Raw genomic sequence first — 21,096 nt, 5'->3', positions numbered from 1 at the left:
TTTTTGTTTGTAATATTATGAGTTTTAATTTTCAAACAAAGTATCCTAAATATTATGTTGAGAATTACTATTTCAAGGCTTCCTGATCTGTATAACAACAATTTCTGACTCGATACAATTATTTTGCTTTAGTATGTGAAACATGAAAAAAATAAGTTATAGGAAAAATGCATAGATCTGAAATCACTTCATCAAACTCAATGATCTTGTTAGGACTCTCTTCGTTCGAAGAAGCTAAACATCAATGCAAACAAAAATTAAACATTTTGAATGCAAAGTACTCAAAATCCACTGTTAAACTTGTTTCTGAGACACCTGGTATAGAAAAAACAGAAATGAGAGTAATTACATGATTAAATCATGCTTTAGTTTTAACCCTCGTGACAAAAAAGTAATAACATATGGCATATGGATCTTTTTAAAGACCATCCAAAAGAAAGGAATTCATGCAGTAGTGTTCAAGATACTCATCATATCATTCAACTTAGGATAATATTAATCAAAGCAGTTGCATGCAATCATATAATTTGCATTCAAGAAACCATCCTTTTTTCATTTTTTTGGTTTTAATACCAATGCCCACATGACACAAGATTAAAAAATACATTATTAACATCTTTTATAAAAATCAAGATATTTTTTAGGAAATAGACAGTTCTTATATACTTTTATACATAGGAAATCAGCTTTTCTATAATAATAATAATAATATATATAATGTACTAGTATCTACAAGGGCATGCACAGAGCATACAGATGCATAATTACATATCAGTACATGCACAAATATTGCTTTACATCTAAATGCAGCTAAAATTTCAATCAATGTCATAAATAACAAGGCACATTATTTGGAATGTTAAATATATTTTGCTACCAATAATTGACAAAAAAAAAAACAATGCCTGTTTACATACAAATATTGCTCATGACTGTCAAGAGTCCACAAACCTGATACCCAATTTTGTATTACTCCATTCTGACCTATATTGGTAGAAGGATGCAAATGATATTTCTAAATGAAATTTCCTTCAGAAGGTCCAATGTACCTATTGCTAATATACTGACATCAATGCAATGTCATGCCTTGTCTGATATATCTCTTTGCAGAATGAGCGCTCGTGCATAAAATTTGGCCCAGAAGAAAGCAAATTAATCATTAAAAAATAAATTTTGCTGATATATCACTTGCTCCTGTTTGTCACTGTACAACCCAGGGTCCCGTTTCATAAAAAGTTGCTATGATAGCAACTGAAGTCAATTACCATGACAACAAAGAAAGTTCTGTTTTTTATTACCTCTTCCAATGAAAGGTGATATTCCAATGAGAGTTGAAAAAGGTTACAATCAAACAATTTTATTTTCAACCAATAAGAAGTGAGCATTTTGGATTTGAATTAATTCTTTTTAGTTTCATTTGATTCCAAATCTTTCTATAATGGGCCCAGAATGTTATCAAGCACCTTTCCCAATAATGATGATTTCAATAATAATAACCTATTTTGATATAGCACATTCCCTCTGAGGCCAAAACTGTTTTACAGCACATTGGCATATATTCATTAAAATATGACACAAGCATAACTGTGTGATAAATGAATAATGATCCAATAAACAAATATCCATGCAACAAGTTGATATAGGGAATGTGTCAAAAAGCCGCACATAAAGCTATGGATGACTTTACAAATGAAACATGTTCTTGTGCTAAATCAGATTCTCAATCAGTCACATCAACTAGATTTTAAATATCTTTTTAGATTAAATTCTTATTATTAGCAAGCATTTGAATGCATATGTTATCACATGTCAGTCTTTGATGTATAGTGGTTATAAAGTGCCTTTTCATCAAAACACCAGGGAATATTGGGGGTAACTCAGCAAGCACATAAGTATGTACTGGGCTTCTCGTTGCCAAAAACAAAGCCTTAATTTCAAACTGGTGAAAAATGTTTCCTATATTTTTTTACAGTAATATCGGTTGTTTCTCCAAGCTCCATCAACACCTTCATAAAAAAGGTGGCGCTACTTCAAATAGAGTCCAGTTAGAATAGAACTTTATAAATAGAATAACCATAAGTGGCATATTGTCATCATCATTACTCTTTTTTAATTATGATTACTATCATCAATATTGTCATAAATATCATCATGCTTTAATTTTTATTAATATCTGATTGTCATCATCATTATTAATATTACCATAATTATCATAATCCATTCCTAATTGCTAATTTAAAAATACACAAATGGATTTGACTAACCTCATATCTTAAAGATACATAACTAGATAATTACTAATCAGATAAAATTTTCAACAGAACTAATCCTTTGATATCATATTATACAAATATTGACTGCGCATGAGGATGACTGAAAATTATCATTCTTGAGGTGCTTTTCATACCTACCCTTCAATGATAGAAGGGGGCCGGTATGAAAAGCACCGAGGGAGTGATGATTTCCACTGTCATATCTGAATACAGAGCAGTCCATATTATACTTCATTGCTAATCACATACCTCTAGCCCCAAATGGATTAAATTTTAGGACCACTAATGTGACTATAATCTCAATTTGATTTGCTAAAATCACTTTGTAATTTAAACGAGCTACACTGCTGCTGGGCAACCAATAGTTCCAGTTGGCCAGTGCATCGTTGGCAGGGCGTACATGACCGAGCTGCCGCAGCGCAGCAAAGCAGCCAATTAGCTCAAGCCACTAAATGCACGCGTAGCAACACAACTTGTGGCCCCTACCTCAGGGGTTGGGAGTACTATCAGAGGGTTTGACAGAATTGACAGTAAGCCAAACCCCTGAGACGATGACAAACGGAATAGCGCCGCGTCACATGATGCAGTTTTGACCAATACTTTAATAGTGTGATATAATACTTCCTAACCAATCAATTCATTACAAAGACTGGAGGCTATTTATCTACTTTTGTTCATATCAGGGACAAATACATATTTTTTTCCAGGGTTACTTATAGAGCTTACCAGCCCAAATTTCCTACATTGTATGACAAAAACTAGACCCTATTGGAATTTCAGGGGCAAATTCGCCCCTAGACCCATGATTTTTTTTTCCCAGTTCGCATCAAATTATATTTTTGTATTGAATCCTATATAAAGTTACACAAGCTATTTTTCAACTTACAAGTGCTACTCAGGGCATTTGGAGGAAAATTGTCCATTGCCGAAAATATAATTTTTCTAGAATTAAACAGAGAGGAAAACAGACCAAGCTATTGTCACCATTAAGTAACTTCACAAGAGTGTTTCAGGAGGAAGGATAAATTTTGGGATATATTGGTTTTAAAGTTTAGCTTTTGAGTTGGAGCCATGTGATTGAATCTAATTTTGATAGTACCATGATGATACAATATCTAAGGAATCAAGGTAAACTGTACAGACTTTGAAATTTGGTGAAGTTATAGACATTTTTGTCTAATTATTAGTTTCTTCTTCATCATTTGTGAATACAGTGAAGTAATCATTGTAATAAAGTATAAGCAACAAAACAAACAACTTATCAGGAAAAATACCACTACCTTCAGCAAAAATATTATCTTGAAAGATGAATTTCTACACATGGATAGGGCTAAACAGTCTCTTTTGTGCATGAAGAACATGAATACACTAATTGCACATAGGGAAAGAGTCAAGCATTGTGTTACTCTATCGTGCTTGAAGAAAATGATGAATTGGTCACACATTATTTCAGTTTCTTGATCTTTGCCCTCTGACCTGCCTGTCATCACCTATCCAACATGAGTGAGTTGTAGAGGAGAATACACCCTTTTCCTGATGGACACATCTCTGACCACATGGGAGACGATGGTAAGGATGGAATATCCTGTACACACAGCAAACAAATAGAAAACACAAGGCCTTGGAATGATCTGAATGTTTATTTTGCTGCAATGTTTCAAATGAATCGCAATTCTCAGTGCAATGGCTGAAGGTGAACTAGAAATATGTCCAAGAGGCAAAAAAAAAAAAAAAACGAATGGCACTTTCATTTGATATATCGCCTGTGTCTCCTATAGTTATGAATATCAACATTACTCTGAATAAAAATGTGAGGTGTGTTGAGAATTTGTGAATTCTTTAATTTAAAAAGTTGAGGCTATTACCTTGATTGATACCAGCTTTAACCCTGAAGACTCATCTGCTTCAGCCCCGCCCAGTTGATACAATCTCTTGACCTCTTTCGAAGGGAGGTCACATCTACAAAATATGGATTGAAATCAATGTTAAGTAAGATTATTTATCACAGAAAACAGGTTTATATATATGTTAAGTAAAAAACAGAATAAACCATTTTTAAAGTAGAACTTTCAAAGATCTGCTTACTTCCTTTCATTCTTGGTTGAAATTAATGAAATTTGAAGACCCTGTATCAAACAAGCAATATTAACACTATACTTTTCACCTGACTGCGACAAAAACAAAAAACAAGTGGAGTGCCTCAGGCTGTCTCACCTGCATCGCGCGATTCAATATAGCAGCAGTGCTGACTTTGAAAACTACTATAAAATAATCATTCAAAAAAACACCATTCATATAATGATAAAATACTACGTTCATTGACAATAAATGACATTTGACCTTGACCATGCGACCAAAGACTTGTCAGTGATACTTGATTACCCCTATATCCACATTTTATAAACTATATCTCTAAACTTTGAAAGTTATGACAGCAATCTAATAATTACCTCCGAAATGGCCAAAGTTCAATGACATTAAATGACCTTTGACTTTGGTCTGTGACCTGAAACTCACATGAGATGTTAAGTGATACTTGATTACTCTTATGTCCAAGTTTTATGAACTAGATCCATACAGAGTTATGATGGTTATTCAACAAATACCCCCATGGCCAAAGTCCATTGACCTTTGGCTTTGGTCATGTGACAGGAAACTCGCACAGGATGTTCAGAGATGCTTGATTACTCTTATGTCCAAGTTCTATTAACTAGACCAATACACTTACAGAGTTATGTTGTTAATTCAACAAATACCCCCACCATGGCCAAAGTTCATTGATCTTAAATGACCTTTAACCTTGATCATGTGACCTGAAACTCGCACAGGATGTTCAGTAATACTTGATTACTCTTATGTCCAAATTTCATGAATCAGATCCATAAACTTTCAAAAATATGATGGTAATTCAACAGATACCCCCAACATGGCCAAAGTTCATTGACCTTTGACCTTGGTCATGTGACCCGATATTCGCACAGGATGTTTAGTGATACTTGATTACTCTTATGTCCACGTTTTATGAACTAGACCAATAAACTTTCAGAGTTATGATGGTATTAATTCAACAAACACCCCCAACTTGGCCAAAGTTCATTGACCTTAAATGACCTTTGACCTTGGTCATGTGACCTGATATCCGCACAGGATGTTCAGTGATACTTGATTACTCTTATGTTTAAGTTTCATGAATCAGATCCATAAACTTTCAAAGTTATGATGGTAATTCAATAGATACCCCCAACTTGGCCAAAGTTCATTGACGCTAAATGACCTTTGACCTTGGTCATGTGACTTGAAACTCCGGCAGGATGTTTAGTAATACTTGATTAATCTTATGTTCAAGTTTCATGAACTAGGTCCATATATTTTCTAAGTTATGATGACATTTCAAAAACTTAACCTTAGGTTAAGATTTTGATGTTGATTCCCCCAACATGGTCTAAGTTCATAGACCCCAAATGACCTTTGGCCTTGATCATGTGACCTGAAACTCAGGCAAGAAGTTCAGTAATACTTGATAAAGCTTATGTCAAAGTTTCATGAACTAGGTCCATATACCTTCTAAGTTATGATGCTATTTCAAAAACTTAACCTTCGGTTAAGATTTGGTGTTGACGCCGCCGCCGTCGGAAAAGCGCGCCTATATTCTCACTCTGCTATGCAGGTGAGACAAAAACAAACAAAAACAGCACAGTACAATCTTCTAAAATAATGAATAATTACAATTTCTACAACTTCAAAGAAGCACTGCTAAACTATTTTTCTCTTTGCCATACAAGTTCTTTTCTACAGAATCAATAGAGGACATGATTTTAAAGAAGAACAATCAGTGATGTTGTAAAATTCAATTCAATCAAACTCAAGTTCTGTATTTGTCCATACTTAATGGAAACGCACCCTAAACTGCTTGAAAAAATTTCAAAAGAAATAAAAGGTTTGGGTTATTTTCTAGAATTGTGAAGCACAGTCAGTAATGTTTTACCTCCTCTAGAAATACAAAGTCTGTCTGATCCTCAAAAATTATTGGAACCAACATTTAGCTGTAAAGAATATCTAGAGTTGAAAGTAAAAAGGTTCAAACCCTTCCTAAGTTGAACCCTTTCTAGCAATTAATGGGATCTTCTTAACTATTTTCAAATGTAGGTTTATTTTATTTACAAAGTACAAAAACAACCGATTATAACAGCTTTGAGACAGAAATCCTTATATCTTATTGATAATCCTAAGGCAGTTTCCTTCCATTTCAGTTAATCTTTAGTATGTTTGTGAAAATTTTGATAAAGCTACAGGAAGTGGTATACCACTGTCTCCACAGCTCATTTAAATGAAGCTTGTATGCAATTACAAGTTGTCATTAGCTGACAGTTACCATAATAACAGAGAGCAGAGCTTCTCAGCAAATCAAAACCAAGGAATTCACTGAAATTTTCAGGGCGGACAATTTTGTCAGAACTGATGTCTTTCATGAAGCACCCCCCCCCCCTCCAATATTAGTTCAGCAGACTCGAGATGATTGGTAGATGGTGTCATGACTAACTCACTTGACAAAGTACTCTGAGCTAGGTCTTCCAGAGCTGGTGTGATTGAGAGCCACGCCCATAAGAACAGGTTCACTCAGGTGCTCAAGAGGGATGTTGATTTCATCTCGTATCTCATTAAGGGTTGACTGGAAGATCTCATCCACCACTGCAGCAGGGTCTAAGTCACTTATGGTCATGTCGTTGAGATTGGCTGATCCTCCTTTTACTTCCTGTAGTTTCAATTATTAGTATCAAAAGAAACACATCAGGTACAATGAAGGAAGTATTAAGTTTCTGCACTTTCTTTTAATTATTTGATTTGTATTCATCCAAATATACCAATCTTTTTTCAAAAATCAAGAAAATCATGTACCATTCATTTTTTTTTACCATAGCAGGGTCAAACAAAAGCAAAACACAGCTGCCTATAATAATTGACAATTCTGATGCTCTACAATAAAAGGAATTATCAGTTTCAAAAAATCAGAAGAAATACTAGCATAATCAAAAGTCAGTGCAAAGTGTGAAATGCTGTCATAATCAATATTCCATCAAAGTTATTATTGTAAATTACAAAAAGGAAAACATTTTCCAAGGTATTACCTAAAACAAATAGCTGAAAAAATAAGACAATTGTAGAAGTAATAATAATAACTGGTTTTTAATCTTTGCCTTTGGTTCTGGATGACCTCCTGGTATATCCCATAATCCCACTGCTTCTCCTACCCTACTACTCCTCCTGATGAAGATAACAAACCCATCAGCCGTCAACACGAAAGATCCTACACCAAGGGGATCCGACATGTATGCTTGAGTCCGCCCCATGTCTTTGCTCCCCAGCTGCAGAAGTTCTTCCGCATTGGGTGCCCAGTTGGTGACCTGGAATTCCCTGTAGTCTGTTAGACCAAGGTGAAAAGACACACCGCCTTCTGCTGGGTCCTCCAAGATGTCATGGAATCGAAACTTGGAGCCATTGTAAAGGTGAGGGTTCTTTGAAAGTCGCTGCTGCCAGATTTCTTCTAAATGTTTCTCATGTTCTGGCAGGATGGATCGATTGTAGTCTTTGCTTAGCACAACATGAATTGACTGTTTTGGGATGCCCATAGGAGACCTTGCAGTAAATATCAGGGTAATTTCAGAATCCATCTCTATAAAAAAATTGTACATAATTTACAAAGGTTTTAAAATACATAAACAAAGAAGGTAAATGAAAATACATGTAAGTTGGAGAAAATTAAAATGAAATAATAAATGACAAGAAAAGGGCAAAATGGAGAATTTCTTTTTTGTGTCAAATTGGAAAGAAAAAGGGAGAAGCAAAGCAATACTGAAAATTTTAAATTAGTGTGATTATTTTTCAGACAATTGTTTTAAATTCAATATTTTCCTCACTTTCTGCGTCTGTGGTGCATATTTGTGAAAGTTAGATAAATATGTGCAGGTTTACAGATATTCAAATGCCAAATAAATTAAATGATTTCTGCATCAAATTGAAATTGATAGCTGTTTGTTCATAAACAAAAACAAATAATTATTGAAAACTCCTCGGAATAGATGGCCTTCACTGTATAGCTAGGGCTCAAATTTAAAAGGCCAAAATAAGTGCTCTTTTTGTCTGTTTTGGCCTTGTAGTTGTAGCATTCTAGCTACCTCCACTCATCCTACGTATGAGGTTATAATATAAATAAATGGCTACCTCATGTGTCCTGTTGTTGTGTATGAAATTTTAAATACAATGATGCCCTTTTTAATGGCATTGTTGGATGCCCCCAAAAGTGAGCACCACCTTCGATCCCTTTCCATTAAGTCAGGTCATTTGAAAATGACCTTGCCCCACTCACTCACTGATCTAACGTTAGATCCACTCATTCAATGAACAAGGTTATGATATAACGGAACGTTAGATCCACTCATTCAATGAACAAGGTTATGATATAACGGTTAGATCTAACTTTTTACTCCCAAAATTGAGATATGATTGAAAATTGAGCCCTATATTTTTATAGATAAAACTAAAATTAAAAAAATGTAAAAAAAAAAAAAAAAAAAATGCCCCTGGCCCGGCCCTGCAAAGTCCCCATTTACCTTAATGTTTAAGCTTATCTAATGAGCAGATTTAGGCAGCAGGTTGTGGAAAGCAGCCCCTGAAAATTAAAACACAAATATTTTTTTGCCTGATTCGGGTCCCGCAGCTCAGGCAGTAGCAGGGCCCATGGCCATGGCGCGGCACCACCGCCAAGGGACGGGAAAGCGACAGGCAGTGACCCGTGCCGCTGTACGTCCCGTCCCGTGGCGTTGTCAAACACACCCACCACGCCCACGGCCCACCGAAGCTAAGACATTAGGCTAAGTCCACTCATCCAACTCAACAAGGACCACAGTTCTCAGGTACAACGTAGAAAGTTGACAATACAATTGTGTTCAAAACATCACACGTTACGTAATAAAAAATACTGAAATACTCAGAATGCTGATTTTCGTGAATATGAATGTAAGATTTTCTTCCTTACCGAAACGTCTAACTGTTAATACCGGTATGTATAAGTTTTGTTTACGTCGTCTGCAATTTGTTACCTTTATGTCGCCCTCTAGAGTTCTCGTTGAATGGCAATGCAATATCACGATAAACTGCAAGAAATCCGAAACATGAATTAATTAAAATTTTAATTGAAAGGGAATACATAGAGTTGATAAAAAAAAGTCGAATTGAAAGGGAATTCAAGTTTTTTTTCTAATCACAGACAAAGAAATTTGGTAAAATACTTCTGTCTTACAGGCTTACAGTATCCACTCTGGTATATATAGTCCGAATCAAAATCAAGAGTTTATCAGCTTTATCGGGGCTTTATCACTGTATTAATTTTACAACATGAAAAAATAAGGGTGGTCCGGGGGTCCGGAGTAGTAAATAGTAAATTTGGCTGAGAGTGACTGGGCCTCATCGAACACAAAACTACAGGAATTTAATTAAGAATCTGACAGTTTATCAGATTTGAGATTGAGATTTATTCATTTTCCAAGGAGGTGAAGCGAAGTTGAAAGTGCATGGCAGAGGCAGGGGAAAAGAGCTCCTCCTCTTTCGAAAAGGGCACTGCTTTTTTTTTTTTTTTTAAGGGAAACAACAAAAAGGGCATATCTATCCAACCATTGTAAATGACAATTAAGCACACAAGTGTTTACATTTCATGAAACTTATACCATGTGGGGCCGGCCCGGGGAACACAGGCACTATTCGTAAGGGAGTGGGGCAAAGCCAGTAGGACAGTACAGTAGGACTACAAATAGGGAATTGGGTACAAACAAATGTTTTCACAATCGGATGTTACTTTTCTGCCTGAAATAGCTGTGTGTTTCGGAGGTACTGGTGATGTAAGTTGAGTAAAATCTTGTTGAAATACGGATTTCTGATTATTTAATAATAATTATACAGTAAGTATGGCAAGCTTGGCGCGCCGGAGTTTTGCGGGGGGGGGGGGGGGCAAATATTGAAGGGCATAATGATGTGACAGTGGCCGGAGATCCCCAGCGATCGAGGGAGCAGACCATCGAGCAGATGTGGGAGGGGCGTACCCCAGGTGGATCCAGCTTATAGGGGAACGTTAGAGGGTTGCTCCGGGTTGAGAATAATGATTTAGACAGATAAAAAAAAATCAGATAAACAAAACACTTCAAATTTGATCAAAATCGAACTAGGAATAACAAAGTTATGCATTTTAAAGATTTGCTTTATTCCGGCCGGTGAAACAGCTCTAGGCATGTCTGAATGAATATTTATATCATGAGCAACTTGATGATGTCATATCCCCACTTGTTTTGTATTTTATTATATGAATGATAAAATGAATTAGTATGATTTTATGTAATAAGAAAAAGGAAAGTGGGGATGTGATATCATCAGCCACCTAATGAATATTCATGATGACGTGCATAACTATTTTCACAAAATATTGTTTAATTTTAGAATTCGATAACTTCGTTATTTGTTATACGATTTTGAAGAAATTTTCAGCATTTTTGTTTGTGAATTTACTCTACTTATCTAGATATTAATATTTTCAGCCCGGAGTACTCTTTCAAGATATTTTCAACATTTTCCCCAATTGGTTTGAAGTACTAGTATTAGCATTATTCTGAAAACACTATATAATCATAAGGCCTCACGAAAATAATGAGAGCACGAGAGCGGCCGATTGAGGGGGATAATCTTTTAAAAAACATGGGGCTTAAAACAAGACCTATCCCGTTTTGAAGCCTTTTCAGTATATGCATACATTTTTCCGCTTGGAATTCGAATTTCATTATATTGTGTTTCGGCGAGATATACATCCTGTTCATGGTTACAAAAAACGTGCTGCATAATTTATGATAGGCATATCCTCTTTATACATTCCAACACAAACAGTCCTTGGTAAATCCCCTTGTTAGGTCAGTTTATCAAACATTTTCAGCTCCCGCTTTATATTTGCAATATCGAATAAGGTTGGATACGCATCTTGATTACAAACAGTGCTCAGAATTACCAACTTTAGAATATCAAATATTTTCAGCCCGCGCTTCGCGCTTGCATCAAATGTTTAGATACCCATCCTGTTCATGGTTACAAAAAGTGCTTGTCCAGTTTTGGGTCGGAATATAACAAAATTAAAGCTCGCTCTTCGAGCTCGCATAACCATCCTGTTCATGGTTCAAATATGTGCTTATGGAGTGTCCAGTTTTGGATATAACAAAATATTTCAGCTCGTGCTCGCATTAATTACATACCCATCCTGTTCATACTTACCTGATGAATACAACAACTGGTCAGAATGTCAAATAATTCAGGTTTAAATACATAAAATGCCCCGAAAATTTAGCTATGAAGCTAGGTAATTATCAACTCGTTAGTCTTTAATAGCCTACATGTTATTCCCTCATCAAAAGTCAACTTTTAATGACCGATCGGAAAAAATATGGTTGAAAATATGTTTCAGGCCCTCCCCCTCTATCGGCGAAAGCTGGATCCACCCCTGGATTCATATCTCACCAATAATGCGAGCACGTATAGCGCGATCTGATTTTTTTTATTTTTTTTATTCAGCACTTTTTGTATTAATGAAAAGAACTTGAATATTCGAATCGGGAACAAATAAAATTGTGCATATTGACTTGAGAATGGGGTATTATAAACCACATGTTATCCTCTTGAACATTATTTGCTCTCTTTAATAACAAGCAACGATGCGAGCTCGAAGCACAAGTGATTTTTTATTATTTTTATATGACCTGAAAGTTATCCCCTTTTTCAATTATCCCCTCCCCTTATTTTCATTCAATTTTCTTCCTCCTCTCAACTTTCTTCTTCTTTTTCTCTCCATTTTTGCACCGCCATTTGGGGGCGGTCGTTCGCCACTTCCATGGATCCGCCTACATAGGACCCCTTCCCACGACAGCGACTTTGTGATATGGTTTTTGAAAGTGGAGTTTACAAAGCATTTAGTTTTTTTCTTTTTTGGGGGTGGGGATAAAAACATAGTTAGAATTCACTGCGAAGGAATATAACCATAGCTCATGAAAGTTATTCATTATACAGTTATAATTATATGTACGCGAGCAATGGAAAATAATTAAATGAAAAAGAAAATAAAAAGGTTTCACGGGGCACGGGGCATACTCGTCGAAAGATGCGAAGCTAACATTTATACACTTTTTACTTATAAACGAGATTTTCTCCTTTTTCAGTCTTGAAATGTACACAAAATTAATATTTGTTTTTAAGTTCTAAAATTGACAATTTTTTATAAGATTAGTGGCTACATAATAGGTTTATTTCGTCTTTAAATATTGATTATTTTTACAAAGAATTAGGGCCTTGGGATGCACATGGGAGGGGGGAAGCGAAAATTTGTTTTGCCCCCCCCCCCCCCATTCATGCTATGATGTTATGGGGGATGGAACAAGTGCCCCTTTTGCACCCCCTCCCACGCCTGTGACACTAAGCTAAAATTTGGAAATTTTTAGTATCGTAAAACTTACTTTATGCTCTATTCTGCCGTTATTACAACTCTGAATTTTTGCAGTAAGTTAAAAAGGTATATTAAAAATTTCCTTTAAAATTATTTTGTTTGTTGAAAGGAAAGTCATCCTTGGAAATCGTTTGCACAAAGGACACTTTTTTATCGCTTTAAGAGAACATACAAGTCATGTAGGACATATAAATGCATTTTATCATGGAATGGATTAGGGGCCAGTGGCACGTGCCCCCCCCCCCCATCGGCTGCCCCCCCCCAAAAAAAAAAAAAAAAAAAAACGGGGGAAAAGGAGAAAAAGTAGGAGAAACGCAGTGGGAAAGAAAAAATTATTGTACATTATATCATGTTATATTATATACTAATTACGTTATATTACATAAAAAAAAATTCCCCCCCTAACTTTATGAAACATAATTTGCTCAGAGCCTATGTGTTCATCGCACGTTCCTGGTGCTCGCATTGTCTTTTCAACGAGCTAAACAATCCTGTATACTAAAACATCCCGTTTCAAGTCAATATACACCAAGTATATTTCCTCGCACTTCGAATTATTATTATTTTATGTAGTGACACACATTATGCTTCTTTTTCATTAAAGTGATTGCCCCCTTTCCAGGTTTGAATATAAAACATTTCCAGTCCGTGTTTACGTTCGCATTAATGAATTGGTGAGATATGTCTGCTCTTCATGAATTCCTAAAATCAGTCCTCAGAATGTCCTTTTTTCTGATCTGTATATAAAAAATTTCAGCTCGCGCTTCACGCTCGCATCATTTGGTTAAAGGTCAAGTCCACCCCAGAAAATTGTTGATTTGAATCGATAGAGAAAAATCAAACAAACATAACGCTGCAATTTTTTTTCATCGAAATCGGATGTAAAATAAGAAAGTTATGACATTTTAAAGTTTCGCTTATTTTTCACAAAACAGTTAAATGAACAACTCAGCGATATACAAATGAGAGAGTCGATGATGTCCATCACTCACTATTTCTTTTGTTTTTTATTGTTTGAATAATACAATATTTCAATTTTTACAAATTTGACAATAAGGACCAACTTAACTTAACCATAAACTGTTAAAATAATGGTAATTCCACGTGTTCAGGGAGAAATAAAACTTTGTTTCACTTGACAAGGTGGAGAAAATTAGAATATTTCATATTTCATATAATAAAATACAAAAGAAATAGTGAGTGGGTGACGTCATCAGTCTGCCAATTTGCATACCGACCAGAATGTGCATATAACTGTTTCGTGAAATTAAGCGAAACTTTAAAATGTCATAACTTTCTAATTTTTACATCCGATTTTGATGAAATTTTCAGTGTTTTGCTTGTTGGATTTTTTTCCTCTTTTTCAAATCAACTTTTTGTTGGGGTGGACTTGTCCTTTAATGGAATACGTATGGTCTCAGTGAATTCCTACAATCAAGCCTTAGAATGCCCCTCTTCAGGTCTGAATTTCCTAAATTTTCAGCGAGATGCATATGGTCATGATTACAATGACTACAAAAAGTGCTTCATGTGTTTATATGTAATTCTAACAAAATCAGAAAGCGCTTGGCACTCGCATGGATTCCTAAAAACATAGTCCTTAAAATGTCCCTGTATGGGGTCAATATATACCCTACAAAAATTTCAGCTTGTGCTCACATTGTTTGTTTAGCGAGACAGGTACACTGTACGTATCATGATTACAAACAAATTCTTACAATGTTCCTTTTAAGGTCTGAATATCAAAAATTTTCAGCTCGCGCTTCGCGCTCGCATTATTTGATCAGTGAGATACATATCCATTTAGTGGCATACACATTCCTAAAATGTCTCTATAAGGTCAGTAAACCTGGCAATTGAGCGCACTTTTCGCGCCCACAAAGTGACTCAAATTTTTTGCTTGTGCCCCCGCCCCAATGCCGTGACCCACGGTACGCCACTGTGAGGGGCCATTTTGTTTTCCTCCCTGAGAGCTCTATAAAGTGCAGAGGCCAAATGTCCAAGCGTTAAATGTTTGTCAAATATAATTCACCCATAAAGATATATTACTAGTTTCCTTTGTATATATGTGCCCATTAAGGGAGAAAAGAAAATGAAATAAACAGGGGAAATATTTCACAACAATGAAATATAAAACAAAATAAAAAAGAAACAACTTCAGAGATAAAAACTTAACGATTAAAATAAGTGTTACCCCACAAAGGGCACACCTCTGCCCCCGGTTCCGCTGCCCATGCAGAAATGGAGGGGCGCTAAATAATTAACCTTACAATAATAGACTGAAAATTTTGAAGAAGCTAGAAAAGAATAAGGGCATTTATCTTTAGTAAATAAGGGCATTTTCAAATGGGGCACTTGGTCAAAGGTAAAAGGGGCAATCTGCATGAGAGGAATGTCACTATGATAAAAAGGAGCTGACGGGGGCTCTGGACAAAAACAGAGCGGTGTTAAGAATTTGGGGGTAACTTTCTGATATGAGAATGGGCACCTATTACAAGGCAAATGGGCACACGTTAACACATAAAACGGGTCTTTCTATAAAGATAAAAAGCTATAGGGCACTGTTAAGGAGGCATTTTTTCGTGGTAAAGGGTTTCTGACGTGCTTCAATAAGTGGGGGCACTGTACCCGGGACTGTCGGTGCCCCGGCCTGCCCCCAGGATCGCTGCCTTTAAAAAAAATATAACAATAATAGGGTCCATATATTAAAAAACAATTAAGAAGAAAAGGTGAGATATACTACTACTACTACTACTACTACTACTACTACTACTACTACTACTACTACTACTACTACTACTACTACTACTACTACTACTACTACTATAATACTACCACTACTACCACTACTACTGCTACTAAGTATACTACTATACTACTACTCCCGGGCTATATACTACTACTACTACTACTACTACTACTACTATACTATACTACTACTACTCCCTACTACTACTACTACTACTACTACTACTACTACTACTACTACTACTACTACTACTACTACTACTACTACTACTACTACTACTACTACTACTACTACTATACTACTACTACTACTACTATTACTAGCTACTACTACTATAGGCCTGCTACCACCACCACCACCACCTCCATGCACCACACACCGCCACCATGCACCACACACCACCGCCGTCACCGCCAGATTAGCACCACTACTACTAGCTAAGCCAAATAAAAAATAGAACTGTTCTTGTCTTGTTTTTCTGTTGATGCCCTCGATCTTGATTATTATGGCAAATTGCCGATTCGCCAACTCGTCCACTCACCAAATGGTCTTCTTTCAGCCATTCCGTCCATCAACATTTCGTCATACAACCATTGATCCAATAGCCATTTGGTCCAATCATCACTTCGTCTAATCACCATTTCGTCTCTTAACCAGTTGGTCTGAATAATATCCATTCCATTTTCATTCATTAGACAAATTAGTATGGACTTAATTGCTCTTGGACAAACTGCATTATTAGACGAAATGGTGATTGGACGAAATAGCAATTAGACCATGTAGATCTAATGGTAGACCAAACGATAGTAGACGATGTGGCCGCAAACGGACGAATAGGCATTAGACGAATTGGAAATAATCCGTTCAAACTGCTTGTCACCTTTCACCCTCCCCCTCTCTGTTTAATTTGGTCCATCGCCCCCTTGTGAACAAAAATGAATAGAGCAGAAAAAAGAATAAAGAAATATGACGTCATTCATAACATTGTACAGCTGGATTGAGAGGACAGATCAGTGGGGCTAAACGAAGGCTTATGTGAGATTTTCGCACCGATTATATGACGGAAATCGGCCACAGGCTGCTATCCAGGAAGAGAAGAATTGTCCTGATTTCCTGCTTTTCTGTGCTGGCTCGTTTACTGCGTCCTACTCGTCGCAATTCTGGCCTCATCATCGGACTCGGATAGCGGTGGGTTGTCTCCGCCACCGGCAAAGAAACAACGCGTAGCTGCTGCCAGTGCAATGCAAGCCAATGATGTTGACTCGTCGACGAGTACCGCGGCCGTGGCACACAATGGAACTGGAGACACCATCCCCCATAGTAGCAACGGGACTGGGCCCGGCGGAGCCGCTGGAGCGACAAACCATGCCAATGGTTCTTCCTCCCCTGTATTTGATGAGGAAGATGGCTTTAAAGCCAGTGCCACTGAGCTCTCCCCCTGTGACAGGGACATAGTTCGACTGATTGGCCAGCACCTTATGGGACTTGGCTACACGTAAGTGCAGCTGTCTTGGAAAAGTAGAAAGGGAATAACACACCATTGTTTATGCGCACAGCAGAGCTAACAATTGTCATTAACAGCATAACATCTCTATTTACTGGATGATCTTTTGTTCCTACACTCATGATACTAGCCCTTTCCCCCTTTGTTGTTAAATATTCATTATCCTTTCCAGTACATGTGGATCAATTTGTCATTCTTTTTGTTTTCATGATATTCATCTTTCCGCCAATTCTGTGTTTTCAATTTCAGTTTGTCTCTTATTATTTTCATGTTTCAATGTTTATGATTAACATAAGATCAGTTATGAAATTACCCTCTTGCTGAATGCTTGAAGGGTGATTTCATTTTGAAATTTTATAAAATGTGTTATCACATCTGCTCTGAGACTTCTTATATCAACCCATTTATTAAGCTCCCATTCATACAAGTGCACATTTGTACAGATCACACAATGTAGTTGGTAGAATGAAATTATTTTGAAATATGGTCACTTGATTTTTAAACTAGAAGCAATTAGCGTGTGCCTTTTAAGGTTTTTTCTTCAACTTCATGTTCAGCAAAAGGAAATGAAAGTCTAAAATCATACCTCTCTCTTTGGATACTTAAGACAGAAAAGATGCCCACTGAAAACTTAACCATTTACCAAATGACAGTCTACATGTACATGTAATTCTAAATCTTAATCTTTGCATTTAGAAGTATGATGTAAAAAATAAAAAGATCCAAACCTTCGCCTTAGGGCATATTGTACATTTTATTTTAGCACTTCCCATCTGTTTGTGCAATTTGTTCTTTGTCCTTTTAAGGTAAAACAAAACATGGGTAGTTGTAGAAAATGAATACCAATATAATGAATTGATTTGTTTAAGATAGAAAAAACAGGAAAGTGAATATGAATTAATTGAATCAAACGAGGATTGAGAAAATTGTGTTTTGTCATTATTCTTTGTGTATCATTGGAGACGATGATTTGAGAAATAGTTGGGCAGACTTAACTCTCCCATTTTGATGATTAATTTGATTCTTCTCGTAATTAAGTGAAATCTTAGGGTAGTAATGAAAACATGCATAGACATGTAGATTTAGAAAAGAAAGAAAAAATCTCAATGAGGAAATGTGGGAGCTTTCGTTTATTGTTATATGGGCTATACACATTCATGTACCTACCTGAAGTGAAGTTATTATTTTCTCATCTAATACTCATTAATATTTTATTCATAAAATTTGTAAATAAAAGGTTGTGTACATTGCAATGATAAAGATAAACCAATAACAACTTATATTGAATCATAGTAAATCTGAATATTATGCTTTTTCAAATTCCTATTTCACATAAAAATGGAAAGAGTACGTACATACATGTATATTATGAAAACAAACAAGCAAGTGTTCAAGAGGTGATCTAGCATCTAATATAGGTCAAATTGCAATTAAAATGTCAGAATAGAACAAGTTGGGTCCCCAAATTTGTAAAGAATATATATATATATTTTCCATTTTGGTATAAACAACTGATGCATGGAACAGGTTTGAAAGTTCAGGATGCAATCTCTGTAATTCTTTGATATACAATAACATACATGTACTGTATGTGTATATGTTGATAGATATTTCATGATTTAAAATATTTGAGAGAGGGTGCCGATCTGGGTCAAAGTTTGAGAATAATAATTTAAAAAAAATCAAACATCGGAAAATGAATTAAAAGTCACTGCACTTTTGAATGCTAGAACAACACGGATAGCCCAATTATAATTAATGTGAACTTTTACTAAAGCTCCAGGACACTCTTTAGTCTTTACGACTTGATTATTGATATAATGTATATTACAGTATGCAGGTTGACTGAACACGTGCACACAAGTGGATGTCAGGGAGTAGTAATTATGCTGAAATGCCCTGTTAATGTCACACGATGGATCCAACCTTTTGGACTGAATTCTGAATTCAGACTTTTACAACATATTTAATTAACATCTAGGAGATGGGTCATTCTAGTCTAGATGATTTTCAGATTTTTTATTAAGCCTAATTAGAGATAGAAAAATGAGTCATTAAAAGATGAAAGAAATAAGAAAAAAACCCATCTTGCTCACTAGCTGTCACATTTTGATAAAGAAGAAGAAATCAGGTTGCCTTATTTTAATATTTGATAATGTTTAAGATTTTTTTAAAAAGTCAATATAGGCCTACATATTTATTTTGTCATGATTTTCTAATGGTTTACAATTTTGATAAAGTATCCTCTGTACATGTTTATAAGTTGGGGGTAGTTATAGGGCAGGGTTGGGGCTGAAGATAAATCCATCACTCGTTAATCAACTGAGGTGTGTGCCATTTCCATCTTCCATCATACTTTTTATTGTGGACTTGCCCCACCCTTGCTTAATAATGATTGATTTCCTGCCTCTAATGCCCATTTGTAATTAACAGTATTGTTGCCCCTTTTCTTGGGAAATTACATGAGTGAGAAGTAGAACATACATTTTATTAGTTTGTATTTAAAGGGAAAGTTCACCCTGATGAAAAGTTTATTGTAAAAATAACAGAAAAAATATTGATAACAGTTTGAGGAAAATCCATTAAAGATTAAGAAAATTACAAAAAATTCTTAGTTTTGTTTTGGGACATAAACCTACGAGCAGCTGCCCAGGATGCCCCATACATTAGTAATATAAAAATGAATAAATTTCAAAAAAAATTTATTGGTTCATGATGATTAACTATTTTCTCCTTTCAGGAGTGGGTATGAAATAAAATTTCTGTTGATATATTATAAAAGGTACAATTAAACCTTTTTCTATTTTTTGAGAAAATGAAATTTCATTGATTCTTTTGAATTCACGATACATGTGAAGCTGCTTGCATACATGTGATGTCACAAATCAAAAACTGAAAATTTGGATAAGATTACAAAAGGTATAAATATTTTAGGTATTTTCCTCAAACCCTTCACCATTATTTTTCATTATTTTTTATTTTATTTCTACAATAACATTTTTGTTAGGTGAAATTTCCATTAATGTAAATATATTTATAACTTCACTTGCAATTGAATAACTTTTAATATTTATTGAATGAAGCAACTTTTAAGGTTTTAAATAATTTTTGGTCTGAAATAAAAATATTACACCATAGATAGACATACTGTAGTATTTTCTCAACAAAACCCCATTTTCAGATGTGATGTTTTCTCAAGTTTTCCCCTTTTTTTGTCTTGTTCAGGGATGGGATCAATTGACACCCCTCTCCATCGGTTGCTGTACATGCCCCCCCCCCCCCCAGTTTAGTGTACAACATTAAAACTGTCTTAGTCCTTTTGTTTGTTGTTGTCGCCTATACACCTTCCAAACAAAAAGAAAATCACAATGTGAATTTAAAACCTGCAAATACAAACATTGCAGATTATAATTGTATATTCTTATCCTTGAAATAATTCACTTAGCTGAGGAAAATATGAAATAGTCAGTGAGTAAGAAATGCAAATGAAAGGGCAAGTCCCCCCCCCCCCCAAAAAAAAAGGTAGATTATGGATTGAAAGATGAAAATTTCATCAAAATTGGATGTGAAATATTAGAAAGTTGCATTTACATGTACCGTAGGTTTCGCTTATTTTCACAATCCATATGCACATCCTTGCTGTTATGCAATGAGGGAATCTGATGTCTCCCACTCATTATTTCTTTAATTGTGTTTTGGAAATATGATGTGAAACATGGTTGATTCTTCATGTAATATTGTTGCAACTAATACTGTGATTTAATGAAGATGCTTCCTTTCCTTAAGTTATTGTCCAATCTGCAAAAATCAGAGTGTTTTGTTGTATATTCCTAAAAATGCAAAAGGAATAGTGAGTGTGTAGCATCAATGGCTCTCATATCACCCATGGATATCTTGCATACTACTGTATATTTTGTGAAACATACATGTACACATGTATGTCAAATCTTTTCTTATTTTACATTCGATTATGGGAATTTTTTTTTTTTGCTTGATTTTTCTTAATTTATTCAAATTCATTATTTGTTTGGGTGGACTTCCCCTT

General features: G+C 35.4%; 1 protein-coding gene across 2 annotated transcripts; it reads right to left on the bottom strand.

Moving 5' to 3' along the window:
- Positions 1–568: 568 nt before the first annotated feature.
- LOC129265964 (uridine diphosphate glucose pyrophosphatase NUDT22-like) lies at positions 569–9,407 on the bottom strand. 2 transcript variants are annotated; one of them, XM_064102074.1, is made up of 5 exons: positions 9,307–9,407; positions 7,469–7,944; positions 6,818–7,026; positions 4,139–4,232; positions 569–3,858 (listed from the first exon to the last, which is right to left on the bottom strand). In XM_064102074.1, exons 2-5 carry the CDS (start codon positions 7,940–7,942, stop codon positions 3,760–3,762), a joined length of 876 nt encoding a protein of 291 aa, XP_063958144.1. In that variant the 5' UTR covers positions 7,943–7,944; positions 9,307–9,407; the 3' UTR covers positions 569–3,759. The 2 variants fall into 2 exon arrangements, with proteins under 2 accessions (XP_063958144.1, XP_063958143.1); XM_064102073.1 differs by lacking the exon at positions 9,307–9,407 and adding an exon at positions 8,882–8,933.
- Between the last annotated feature and the right edge of the window lie 11,689 nt (positions 9,408–21,096).

This window comes from Lytechinus pictus, chromosome 7, assembly GCF_037042905.1.
Source record: "Lytechinus pictus isolate F3 Inbred chromosome 7, Lp3.0, whole genome shotgun sequence".
NCBI lineage: Eukaryota > Metazoa > Echinodermata > Echinoidea > Temnopleuroida > Toxopneustidae > Lytechinus > Lytechinus pictus.
Note: the sequence above shows the minus strand (reverse complement) of the source record. Positions and strands in the feature narration are given on the sequence as shown.

Excerpts from the sequence above, each read along its gene's own strand:
- LOC129265964 (XM_064102074.1), bottom strand. The coding sequence starts at position 7,942 with ATGGATTCTGAAATTACCCTGATATTTACTGCAAGGTCTCCTATGGGC. Across the intron at positions 7,027-7,468 it reads GAGGTCATCCAGAACCAAAG|GAAGTAAAAGGAGGATCAGC; the intron begins GCAAAGATTAAA and ends TTGAAACTACAG. Across the intron at positions 4,233-6,817 it reads AGCTCAGAGTACTTTGTCAA|ATGTGACCTCCCTTCGAAAG; the intron begins GTGAGTTAGTCA and ends CATATTTTGTAG.